Raw genomic sequence first — 12,282 nt, 5'->3', positions numbered from 1 at the left:
ACGCCACTGGCGTCGCTCGGTAACCACGGAGACACCGATGCCCCTCCCATTTCCCAGCCCTAGAAGCTGTAAACTACGATTCCCATACGCTGATTCTCTACTTGACTGCCCGTTGTCTAGATGCGGCTTGTCAGCCACCGCGACCCTACCGCAGTGAACCGCGGGAGTTGCAGTTCGCGGTGTGGCCTCATTTTTTCCGGCGGGAAGTCCCAGAACTACAAATCCCGTGAGCCAGCGGGCTCACGCACGCGCACGGAACAGCTGATCCTCCCTGGCCCCCCTGCGGGTGCCTGAGAGGTAAGAGGGCGGGGAGAAGGAAGAGGAGGCGGGATCCGGGCTCTGCGTTGGTTGCGGCCTGGCACCAAGGGGGCGGCCCCGGCGGAGTGCGGACTCGGTGGCTGTTGACGAGCATGGACCCGGCCGAGGCGGTGCTGCAGGAAAAAGCGCTCAAGTTTATGGTGAGGAGAATGTGCAGGCCGGGGAACGGTGGAGGCGGTGGCGTTGGCGGCGTCGCTCAGGCTCGGGTCTGGGCCGCCATCCCGCTGGAGGAGGGGGCAGCGGGACCCTGGGCCGAGGCCGGGGCCGGGGGCGGAGGCGGCTGAAGGGACGGGACGGGAGTTCCTGGGAGGTAGGAGGGGTTGCGGAGAGGACCCGGAGGTGGGGGGCAGCAGCTCCGCCATCTTGTGGATGAGAGGCCAAGTGACAGCAGGAGCTTAATCGGGGAGGGGGCTCTGGGCGGCGCGCAGGGCCCTGGAGGGAAAGGGGCGTAGGGACAGTTACTGAAGAGCGGAGGAAGCCAGGAGGAGAGACGCCGTGAGGCCGCTGGCAGGGCCTTCCTTGTGTGAGGGTTACGGGTGAGGCCCGGGAGAAGAGGTGCATTCAGGAGTGGGGAAGGGGAGCGCGGGATAGTGGGAGGAGAGATATTGGGAGTGGGAGGTGGGTGGGAAACGGGCAGCGCTGGATGCAGCTGGATCCAAGGTTAGAGGAGAGGAAGACAGGGCTGGTGGGAGACAGATTTGTAGAGTTAGGTGGGAGAGATAGCCTTTGCCTTCAGGGTACAATCCCAGCTTGGCCAAACTAATGTTGACAAACTCTGGAAAGGACTAGGCCTTACTTAGGAAGAAAAGGACTGGGGATGGGGATCTAGCGCTATGATGACAGTCTCTGAGAATGGAAGGGGGTTGACTAGGAACCAGAATTACAAATATCAGGAAAGGGGCTACATCCTCTAGTTTGAAAGGAGAAGACAGGAGAGGTTCATTGGCTGGGGAAACCTAGGTACAGGAGATTAGGGGCAAAATTAATAACTAATAGGGTAAAACAAAACTTAGTGCTAAATTGTAGAGATAGTAAAATGAGGGGACCGGATGCTGTACTACTTTCTGGGAAAGGAAAGGCCATGGAGAATCCAAAGACCCATAAGAAGTGATAAGATCAATGGAGAAATTCAGGAGATAAAAGGGGGAATGCAGGTAGTGAGGAATGGCTGATGTCAGGATTGGTAGTTTTGAGTTTTAGGTTGAAGCACAGTATGAACTTGGACTGGATTTTGTGGGTGTGTTTAAATCCTTTGGAATCTAGTTCTTTAACTTTGAATCATGCTTTTCTGTTTTTGATATGTGTATGTTTGGCAAATTTGTGGAGTCTGATATTTGATGCTTTTAATCTGATGCTTCATTTGTATATCCTAGTTGTAAAACCAGACTTTGTGGTTACAGAATGATGGGATGCATAGACTTACTTCTGTCTTAGCAGGTGGACATAGAGACGTTGATATTACTTGCAGTCTAGTTTTGCTTTTTCCAGAAGTAATTGTAACCTGTCACTCCAAATCTTATTTCTTTTGTCAGTTATTTTGTGTCTTTGCCTGAGATACCCAAATTTAAACAAACATGGACATTAACCTAATTGAATTTAGGCTTTAAACTGCCCCATTTACAAGAATACTGGTCAAATTTACTATGACTTTACTTACTTTGTATTAGTACTTTCAGAAACACCTAACTAAAGTTCAAGTGTATCTTTAATAAAATTCTGTTAGGCCTGAAGAAGGTTCTTGAGTTTCTACCAAATGTTGAAATTCTAAAATATTAAGAAGAGGCTTTGAAATTTTTTTGGACTATAGAAGTGAGAGGAAGTTGCTTTGTATCTACAGCCAGCTTCTAGATTTGAGTCAGAAAAGTGGCAGTTGCTTATTTTTGTTTTCCTGCTTAGAGATTGACTCAATCCTAATCTTGACATGTATCAGGTTTATGGAATAATGTGGTTTAAAGATCATAAAGAGACATTATGAGGTCATCTTCTTTACTCCCCATTAGACGTCAGCCTAGGAACATTTTCAACCAATTGATCTCTGCTTGGCACCAGTGAGTTGTTTTGATAATGGTCTCCTGATTGAGTTAAAGTTGAGCTAGAGATGGCCATGTAGTAGTTTACAGCTTTTGGGACGCCACACATTATTAAATGTTGAGTCAGTTTCCATAGGGAGAAACCAATTCTTCTTCAGTTTTACAATAGTTACTTTCATTTTTGACCTTGCCTGCTATTGTGGCTGCTGTTTGAGCAAAGGCCAACTGGAAGAGGGTCACCAAGAATGACACCTTAGGGCTTCCCTGGTGGCACAGTGGTTGAGAGTCCGCCTGCCAATGCAGGGGACACGGGTTCGTGCCCCGGTCCGGGAAGATCCCACATGCCGCAGAGCGGCTAAGCCCGTGAGCCATGGCCGCTGAGCCTGCATGTCCGGAGCCTGTGCTCCGCAACAGGAGAGGCCACAACAGTGAGAGGCCCGCGTACCGCAAAAAAAGAAAAAAAAAAAAAGAATGACACCTTAATAACTGAAACAGAACAGAGAGTTAGAGATTTTGTATTCCTTTTTAGCTCAGTAACAGTCTTATTATGAATCTAAGTCACAACTTGCCTTTGGTCCCATTTACCCTGTTATAACATGTCTGTTTCCTTAGTCAGTTGAGATAGGAAGATATTTTATTTGTGTTTGCACCTAGTAATTAGTGCACAGTACACATGCAAGGATTATCCTTTTAATAAAATTGAAGTTGTTGATAGTATTTGGCTTTATTTTGTCCTTATCCCTTCCTTCAGTTGTGAGTTGTGAATGATAATTTTTATACCGATGCCTGATTTCCACTGTTTAAGAAAATGTAGGGCTTCCCTGGTGGCTCAGTGGTTGAGAGTCCACCTGCCAATGCAGGGTACACGGGTTCGTGCCCTGGTCCAGGAAGATCCCACATGCTGCGGAGCAGCTGGGCCTGTGAGCCATGGCCGCTGAGCCTGCATGTACGGAGCCTGTGCTCCGCAACAGGAGAGGCCACAACAGTGAGAGGCCCGCGTACCGCTAAAAAAAAAAAAAAAGAAAATGTAAAATTTGTTTAAAAAAGCAACATGAAATGATATTCTCTTTCATGAATTTTGTTCATTATTATATTGACATAGTACTTTGATTAGAAATTTTATAATAAAATCTTATCAATGAGACTGGTAATTCAGATTTGACCATAATTCACACATGGTCTAGACTTAAAGTTTACCTTTGGATTTTTGAGATATATCTATCTGTCTATCCTTCTGTATCCTACCTGTCTATATGACAAGTTGAGGGATGAATTTGAAGATTTTTTGTTTGTTTTGTTTTTATTTTTGGCTGCATTGCGTCTTCGTTGCTGCACGCTGGCTTTCTCTAGTTGTGGCGAGTGGGGGCTACTCTTCGTTGTGGTGCACGGGCTTCTCATTGTGGTGGCTTCTCGTTGTGGAACACGGGCTCTGGGTACACGGGCTTCAGTAGTTGTGACACACAGGCTCAGTAGTTGTGGCTCGTGGGCTCTAGAGCACAGGCTTAGTAGTTGTGGCGCACGGGCGTAGTTGCTCCGCGGCATGTGGGATCTTCCCGGGGCAGGGCTCGAACCCGTGTCTCCTGCATTGGCAGGCAGATTCTTAACCACTGCACCACCAGGGAAGTCCTTGAAGTTTATTTTTAAATGGACAGGATAAACCAATCCAGGATCTTAGAACTGGGAAAATTTGACGCATGCATGAAATAATTTTAGGACATATAAAATAGTTTTTTAAAGAATTGAAAGATAAGTGAAAGTGTAAAGGGTAACTTGCTGTGTAACAAAGATAAATCTGTGGTTGACTGATGAATTTTCTGTTTCACTTGGTGTTGGCTGGGGTGCCAGCGTTTCTGGAATGTTCAAAATGGCCACCTTCTGTCATGGCTGGCCACTGGATGAAAGTTCAGCTAGCAGTAATGCCTTCTGTCCTACTTTATGTGGGCCTCCTTTCTCTAAATGGCCTTTCAATTTCCTTAAAGCATGATGCCTGGTGTCTAAGAAGGAGCATTCCAGGAGATAGGAAATAGAAACCAGTCAGCCAATTCTCCTAAGTCCTAGGTTTGGGAGTTGAGAATGCTGCCATTGGTCAAAGACAGTCAAGGCCAGCCCAGAGTCAGAGGGAGGGAAAATAATCTCTACCTGTAGACAAGAAGAGAGGTATGCATAAACAGAGAGAAACTGCTGGGGGCCATGCCCTTTTGAGACTGGCTACCACAGATGCTATTCTAGTTGGATGCTCAGGATAAAAATACAAATGGGATCAGCCAAATTTGTGGGTAATAACGCTAGGAATGCTTTGGAGGCATCTCTTTTTTGAGGTTAACTTCTTAAGGAGCTAACATGATCTCCTGCATGACTTGTCTTAATAATGTTACTGTAGAGATAATACTGGATGAATTGATAGGATTCAGGAACTTTTCTTTTTTGCCTGAGAACCATATGTATCTAAAAGCAAGAAACTGCATTTTAAAATAAGTATTCAGATTTCTCACTATGTTGGGCTTTTCTTTAAAACAGTGAGATTGATTACCAGCTGGTTGGATGGACATTTGAAACTAGTTCTTAGTTTGTCAGAATTTCTATATATCTGTTACCTGTTCTCAATTTAAATTAGCCTTCAGTTTCTTTTCTGAATACTCATATAGGTATTGGGGTATGGAATTACAAATTAATGATAATTCTCTGCGTTCATTTTCTTGATTCATGTTTGTAATGTACATAATAAATTATTGGAAGTGAATTATTAGATTGGAGTAAAAATTCTTCTACTTTGAATGATTGCCAGAAATTTTTTTTTTTTTTTTTTGCGGCACGTGGGCCTGTCACTGTTGTGGCCTCTCCCGTTGCGGAGCACAGGCTCCGGACGCGCAGGCTCAGCGGCCATGGCTCATGGGCCCAGCCGCTCCGCAGCATGTGGGATCCTCCCAGACCGGGGCATGAACCCGTGTCCCCTGCATCAGCAGGCGGACTCTCAACCACTGAACCACCAGAGAAGCCCTGCCAGAAATTTTTTATTGCTAAATTAGAAAATGAACTTTCAAAGGAGACTACTTGTTATTCTATATTTTTTGTGTATTGTTTAAATCCTAAAAGAAAATAACCGGTTAAGAATTTTTTTCCCTTTCTAAAGGGAGATGGTACATTATGCAAGATCTTGATCATGTATAGATAAAATTATTTGTGGTAAATGGCATTACAATTAAAAAACGAATGAGAATGAAGAAAGAAAAAAGGATCTTTGTGGTATTAAAATATTTTAAAATACCATGTGCTTTCTAGCAATATTTTAATACAGCATGAAGGTGCTTTCTAAATGTATATAATAAGAATTCACTGTGGATAAAGTAGAAAATATTTACCAATGTTTAACAACTTGGTCACTATAAAGAAAACTGCTTTCTTCTTAATAAATCAATCCCAGCATCCTAACATTGGCAGTGGAGGAGGGGAAAATCTCTATGGGAAAGGTCCACCTGATCTTACCATTTCAACTAGTATTCCGTAAGATTCACCTTGTCCTGGGGAATCTCTGGATAATTCCCTTTAGATTTCTGAAGCCTGATTGAAAACAGAGCTAGAACATTTTACAGAAGACTCAGAGATAACAACAGAAGAATAGATACTGAGAGTAATTTTGAACTAAGAATATGATTTGTTCTCTGGGGCACTACAATCATAGTTCCTGGATTGCCTTTGTATGTGGCCAGGGTGAGGATGGGGAGCAGGGGAGCAAACGCCACAGAGCTGGGAGAGAATTCCTGCCTGCTTAAGGTGAACGCTTTGAGTTGGAACTTCCTTCTGAGGTCTTGCTCCTTTCTGAGATTTGGCTCTCCCTTCAGGGTATACTTGCCTTCCTATTCCTAGGCTTGTGACTGACCTTACCTGACTCTGTCTGTGTCAATAATAGGATAACCACAGTAGAAATGGGAGGGTTGTGTTTGTTTATTTTTCTTTGTTTTTTTTTAAATATGATCAGCCATGAATAGCTAATATGTATTTACTTAGTGTTTACTGTTTGCTATTCTAAATTCTTTACATATACTATTATTTCATTTAATCTTCCCAATAATCCTGTAAGATAGATTCAGTACTATTGTTACTCCCATTTTCAGATGAGGAAACTGATTCCAGGGAGGTTAAGTAACTTGCACAAAGTCTCTCTGCTTAGCAAGAAGCCTGAGATCAAACCCAGGCAGTCTGACTTGAAACCCTCATTTGCACTGTGTTTCATCCTTGAAGAGCAGAGAAACAATGGAATATGATGGCACATTTCTTTGCTGGTCCGATGGGCCAGAGTGGAGAGTTACCGTCCAGACTTATATATAGATTTATTTTATTTTATTTTACCTTTTTTTTTTTTTTTTTTTGCGGTACGCGGGCCTCTCACTGCTGTGGCCTCTCCCGTTGTGGCGCACAGGCTCCGGACGCACAGGCTCAGTGGCCATGGCTCATGGGTCCAGCCGCTCCGCGGCATCTGGGATCTTCCCGGACCGGGGCACGAACCCATGTCCCCTGAATCGGCAGGCGGACTCTCAACCACTGCGTCACCAGGGAAGCCCTATATATAGATTTCTGATCATTTGAATTACTGAGGAAACGGAGTTGTCACGGTATCATTGTATCAATTGGCTATTGCTGAGTAATAAAGACCCACAAAATGTCATGGCAATACAATGATAGTTATTTATTCTCATGAATATGTGGATTTGCTGAATATTGGATGACATAGACTGAATTTTGTTGGGTCACTCTGGATTTGGCTGCTCACTCAGGACTGTTCCACATGTTATTCTGGGACTCAGACTGTAGAGGCAGTGACTTCCCAGGCAGAGCTGTCCTCATAGCTATAGTAGAGGCACAAAAGAGCAAGCCCAGTTGTTCAAGTGCCTTTCAATCATTGGTTGTATTATACCAGCTGATATTCCATTAACCAAAGTAAATCACATGGTCAAGTCAAGAGATGGGAAAGTATACTCTGCCCATAGAAGGAGTGGAAGAGAGAGCAACTTGCACAATAATTTACTATAGTAATAATAACCTAGTATACTTGATTTATAGAAGAATGATAAAATGCTTACTATTACAACTATTGTGCTTTCTTTCTGCTCTCCCTTGTTGGCACTATTCTGACTAGCACTTTCACATTTTGGTTACTGAACAACACCTATTGGTTGGATACTTCCAGAATCACAATTTAATACAGCAGGTGTCTTTGTATTATGTCATGTAGAAAAAAAAAAGTGTAAAGAAATAATCAGAATCTTGACTTTAATCCACAGTGATGCCCTGGAAAGTTCATCAGTATCACAATTCTTTTTTTCTGTACTTGGGAAGGATAAGGTTGATGTCACTCGAGTAGCATTTGTAACAGAATTTGAACTGTAACAGAATTTGAATCAAGGTCATACATAATGCCCTTGGTATTACGTTCAGCGCTCTTAAACTCCTTCTCTGAACGTAAACTTAAGGCTGCAACGATATTTTCTGATGTCTGGGGGACTTTCAGGCTTTCACTGAAAAGTCATGGAAACAGAATTGTAGCATGTGGATAATGTTTTTGCAGCATGGATATGTAAATCCTTGTACTTCTTAGCAAGTACTACACTAAACTGTTAATGTGCTTTTTGTGAAATGCTAGATTATGGGTAATATTTCAAAATATTTGGCATCTGAAGATGTATTAGGAAACACACAAAAAAAGCATCACTTAGGTGATTTTTCTTTTCTTTTTTTTTTTTTTTTAAGAAGATGTTGGGGGTAGGAGTTTATTAATTAATTAATTTATTTTTGCTGTGTCGGGTCTTCGTTTCTGTGCGAGGGCTTTCTCTAGCTGCGGCAGGCGGAGGCCACTCTTCATCACGGTGCGTGGGCCTCTCACTATTCACGGCCTCTCTTGTTGCGGAGCGCAGGCTCCAGACGCGTGAGCTCAGTAGTTGTGGCTCACGGGCCTAGTTGCTCCGCGGCATGTGGGATCCTCCCAGACCAGGGCTCGAACCTGTGTCCCCTGCATTAACAGGCAGATTCTCAACCACTGCACCACCAGTGAAGCCCCGACTTTTCTTTTCTATATATTCCTTAATGTTTTCTACATTTTTGACGGTGAATATGTATTGTTTTTAATCAGAAAAATTAAAGTTTAATATATTTAATGTATACTTTATAAAACAAGTACCCCAAATGAAGACCTGCACTTGATCATGGACTACAGTGTAGCAAGTGTACTGGCCAGTGGACTGACAGTGGTGGCTTGAATAGACAACTGACTCTGAGCTCATTTTCTTAACTGAAAAGTCTTAATTGTTAGTCTTACCTAGTTAAGAAGGGTCTCTCTTTCTCTCTTTCTCCCCCCCCCAGTTCATTTTAAATTGTAAATTGCCATGTATAATGTGTTAATTGATAAATTATGCTACTTAAACTCCTATATGTATCCAAGTTTTCATTGGAAATTTAGAACTCTATGGTCCTAAATTGTGCTGGAGCACTGCATTTTCCTGTTAAGTAGTACTTGACAAAATGAGTGAGTTGACAACTGAAAACGAGGCATGCCGTGTGATTTGATAAAAATATAAACATAAACCGAGTGCAAAACATTATGTTACACGTGGAGGGAACTGGTTATGGGGGCAGGAGGGGATGAAGACACAAAGTTAAGTATTATCAAACTTCTGTCTTCTCTAGAACTTCACAGTCTGTTGAGAAGATAGGCATTTATAAATATCTCTTAAGGCACACTTTAGTAAGTGCCAAAATAGAGGCACAAAGTGCTATAGAAGTTAAGGGAGGGGAAATTAGTTTTAACTGGAAAGATCTTTGGAAGGTTTGAAGAAGAGAGCTTCATATTGGACTTGTGGAATAGATAGATTTTGACAGACTTGTTTCTGAAGTGGGAAGTTCCAGGAAGAGGGCGTAGTTTAGGTAGAGGCCAGAAGATCAGGAGACGGCCAGCACAGTGTGAGTAGATGTGTATGATTTGAACATAAGGTGAATAGCAGACAAGAAGGAAAAGAGAGATTGGGAGCCTAGGGAGTTTGGATTGAATCCAGTTTGTATTTAAGAATAATATTATAGTGTACTTGGTATGTGTCTATATAAGCTTTTATTGAAGTAAAATAAGTATACTTTTTAAAGAAATCATAAGTATACAGCTCATTGAATGTTTACCCAGTGGTCACTTCTGTGTAACTATTATCTTATATTTGTAGATTAGTTTTTGCCTTTACTGGTATTTAACTTCACATAAATGGAATCACTCCAGTATATATTCTCTAGTGTCTGGCATCTTTTGTCCCACATAAGAAGATTCATTCAGGTTGCTGTGTTAGGTGTAGTATGTTCATTTTTATTGCTATGCAGTATTCCACTGTGTGAATATACTTCAAATTTTTAGCCATTTTATTGTTGATGGACGTTTGGGTTATTTCCAGTTTTGGGTTACTGTGAATTGTGCTATTATGAATAATCTTGTACGTGTCTTTTCTTGTACGTATGTACATATTTCTGTTGGGTATATACCTAGGAGTGGAATTGCTGGGTCATAGGGTATGAAAAATGTTTAGCTTTAGTAGAGTCTATGAATTTTTTCCATTTCATACTTTCTACAGCACCATATGAGTTCCAGTTGCTGTACATTCTTGTAACATTTACTTGCTACTGTCTTTTTTCACTTCAGCCATACTAGTGGGTGAATGGTATTATTTGACTGTTTTAATTTGCATTTCCCTAATGACTGCTGTAATCAAGCACCTAAAAAGATTATTGAGGTTTTTGGCTTTTTTAGGTTTACTGGCTGTTTAGATATCCTCTTTTTTGAAGTGTCTGTTCATGCCTTGGTCATTTTTTTTTTTAAATTGGATTGTCTGCCTTTTTCTTGTTGATCTATTCCCTATATTCTGAAAAATACAATACAAATCTTTCAACAAATATATGGTTCTTTTGTAGGAATGTGTGTTTTGTTTTCAGATTTTTTTCATTTAAGAGATCAGTAAAAAAGTCACAAGATTTTGAGACTACAAAATACCTACACAGGATTTACAGGGTTAACGTTTTTTTTTCTTACACAACCAATACTTGAAGAAGCACCACTGTCAGCACCATTTTATAAATGAACGAAGGAGATTTTTAATGCCACAGAAGTAGAAAACACATAATCTCAGAATAAAGGAAACTCTTTGAGGTAGGCAAAATAATGCCTTCCCCCCACCCCCCACCCAAGATAGACAGTCTAATCCCAAGAACCTGTGAATATGTTAAATTACAGGGCAAAGGGGAGTTAAGGTAACAGATGGAATTTGGTTGCTAATCAGCTGACTTTATTTTTAATTTTTTACCATACCACGCAGCGTGCGGGATCTTAGTTCCCTGACCAGGGATTGAACCCGTGCCCCCTGCAGTGGAAGTGTAGAGTCTTAACCACTGGACCGCCAGGGAAGTCCCTCAGCTGACTTTAAAATAGGGAGATTGTCCTGGATAATCCAGGTTGGGCTCAGTGTAATCACAAGGGACCCTAAATGTGTAAGAGGGAGGCTGAAGAGGAGGTCATAGTGATGACGTGTGAGAACTCAATCCACTGTTGCTGATTTTGAAGATGCCGTAAGAGAGCCCTGAGCCAAGGAATGTGAGCAGCTTCTAGAAGCAGGAAAGGAAAAGCTAAGCCTCCAGAAAAGAACATATCCCCGCTGAGGCCTTGATTTTCGGCTCAGTGAGACCCATTTCAGACTTCAGAACTACAGGACTGTCAAATAATAAATTAATGTTGCTTTAAGCCACTAAGTATGTGGTACTTTTTTAAAGTAGCCATGGCAAATTAATAGTCTCTCTTAAGATAGTTAACCTAATTGGGGTGTCTGTTTGTGGGTAAAATACACATACATATAACATCACTATATTTATTTTTAGTGTTTGGTAACTACCAGTGCAATTCTTTCTCTTTCTCTTAATATTTTATTTTGAATCAACTCAGAATTACAGAAAAGTTTCAAGTACAACACAAATGATACTTTTTCCTGAATCATTTGAGAGTAAGTTGTCACATCATCACCAAATGCTTTAGTGTATATTTTCTGCAAACAAGGACATTCTATATAAGACAACCATCAAAATTCAGAAATTAACATACAGTACAATTACAGATCTAACCCCTTAGACCCCATTCAAACTTTGCCAGTTGTTCTAATAATGTTCTTTTTTTAAAAAATATTTATTTATTTGCTTACACAGGGTCTTCGTTTCGGCAGGCGGGCTCCTTAGTTGCAGCTCTCCAGCTCCTTAGCTGCAGCACATGGGCTCCTTAGTTGTGGCAGAGGGCTCCTTAGTTGCAGTACACAGCCTCCTTAGTTGTGGCATGCGAACTCTTAGTTGTGGCATGCATATGGGATCTAGTTCCCTGACCAGGGATGGAACCTGGGCCCCCGGCATTGGGAGTGCGAAGTCTTATCCACTGCGCCACCAGGGAAGTCCCTCTAGTAATGTTCTTTATAACAAAAGAGTCTAATTCAGAACCACGTACTGAAATTAGTTGTCATGTCTCCTTAGTCTCCTTCAGTCTGGAACGGTTCCTGTCTTTAACTTTCATGACTATGGCACTTTTGAAGATTATAGGCTAGTTATTTTGTAGAATGATTCCTCAATTTGGGTTTATCTGATGATGTTTCCTCATGATTAGATTTGGTCCTGTATTTTTGGCAGAAATACCACAGAAGTGTTGCTTTATTTTACTTATTGCCTCCTGTTGGGTGACACATAATTTTTGTTTGTCTTACAACTTTTTTTACTTGATTAAAGTGGCACCTGCCAGTTTCTTCTTTAAAGCTAATGTTTTTGTAGTAAGTATCTTGTGGGAAGGTACTTTGAAACCATATAACTATCTTATTCTTCATTAGATTTTCAATCTATTTTTAACAGAATGAGTTTATGAATTCCTGTTTTATTTGATGGG

At 41.5% G+C, this 12,282-nt stretch overlaps 1 protein-coding gene across 7 annotated transcripts in view; it reads left to right on the top strand.

Moving 5' to 3' along the window:
- Positions 1 to 325: 325 nt before the first annotated feature.
- BTRC (beta-transducin repeat containing E3 ubiquitin protein ligase) overlaps positions 326 to 12,282 on the top strand; it is a 184,250-nt gene continuing 172,293 nt past the window's right edge. For 3 of the 7 annotated variants that reach the window (XM_060034224.1, XM_060034221.1, XM_060034230.1), the window contains exon 1: positions 326 to 458. In XM_060034224.1, coding sequence (XP_059890207.1) covers positions 411 to 458 — 48 coding nt within the window. In that variant the 5' untranslated portion in view covers positions 326 to 410. Of the gene's footprint in view, positions 459 to 575; positions 629 to 725; positions 855 to 12,282 lie in introns of those variants that run through there. The other 4 variants (XM_060034228.1, XM_060034225.1, XM_060034223.1 and 1 more) reach the window with 4 other exon arrangements.

This window comes from Delphinus delphis, chromosome 16, assembly GCF_949987515.2.
Source record: "Delphinus delphis chromosome 16, mDelDel1.2, whole genome shotgun sequence".
In the NCBI taxonomy this organism is placed as follows: Eukaryota; Metazoa; Chordata; class Mammalia; order Artiodactyla; family Delphinidae; genus Delphinus; species Delphinus delphis.
Note: the sequence above shows the minus strand (reverse complement) of the source record. Positions and strands in the feature narration are given on the sequence as shown.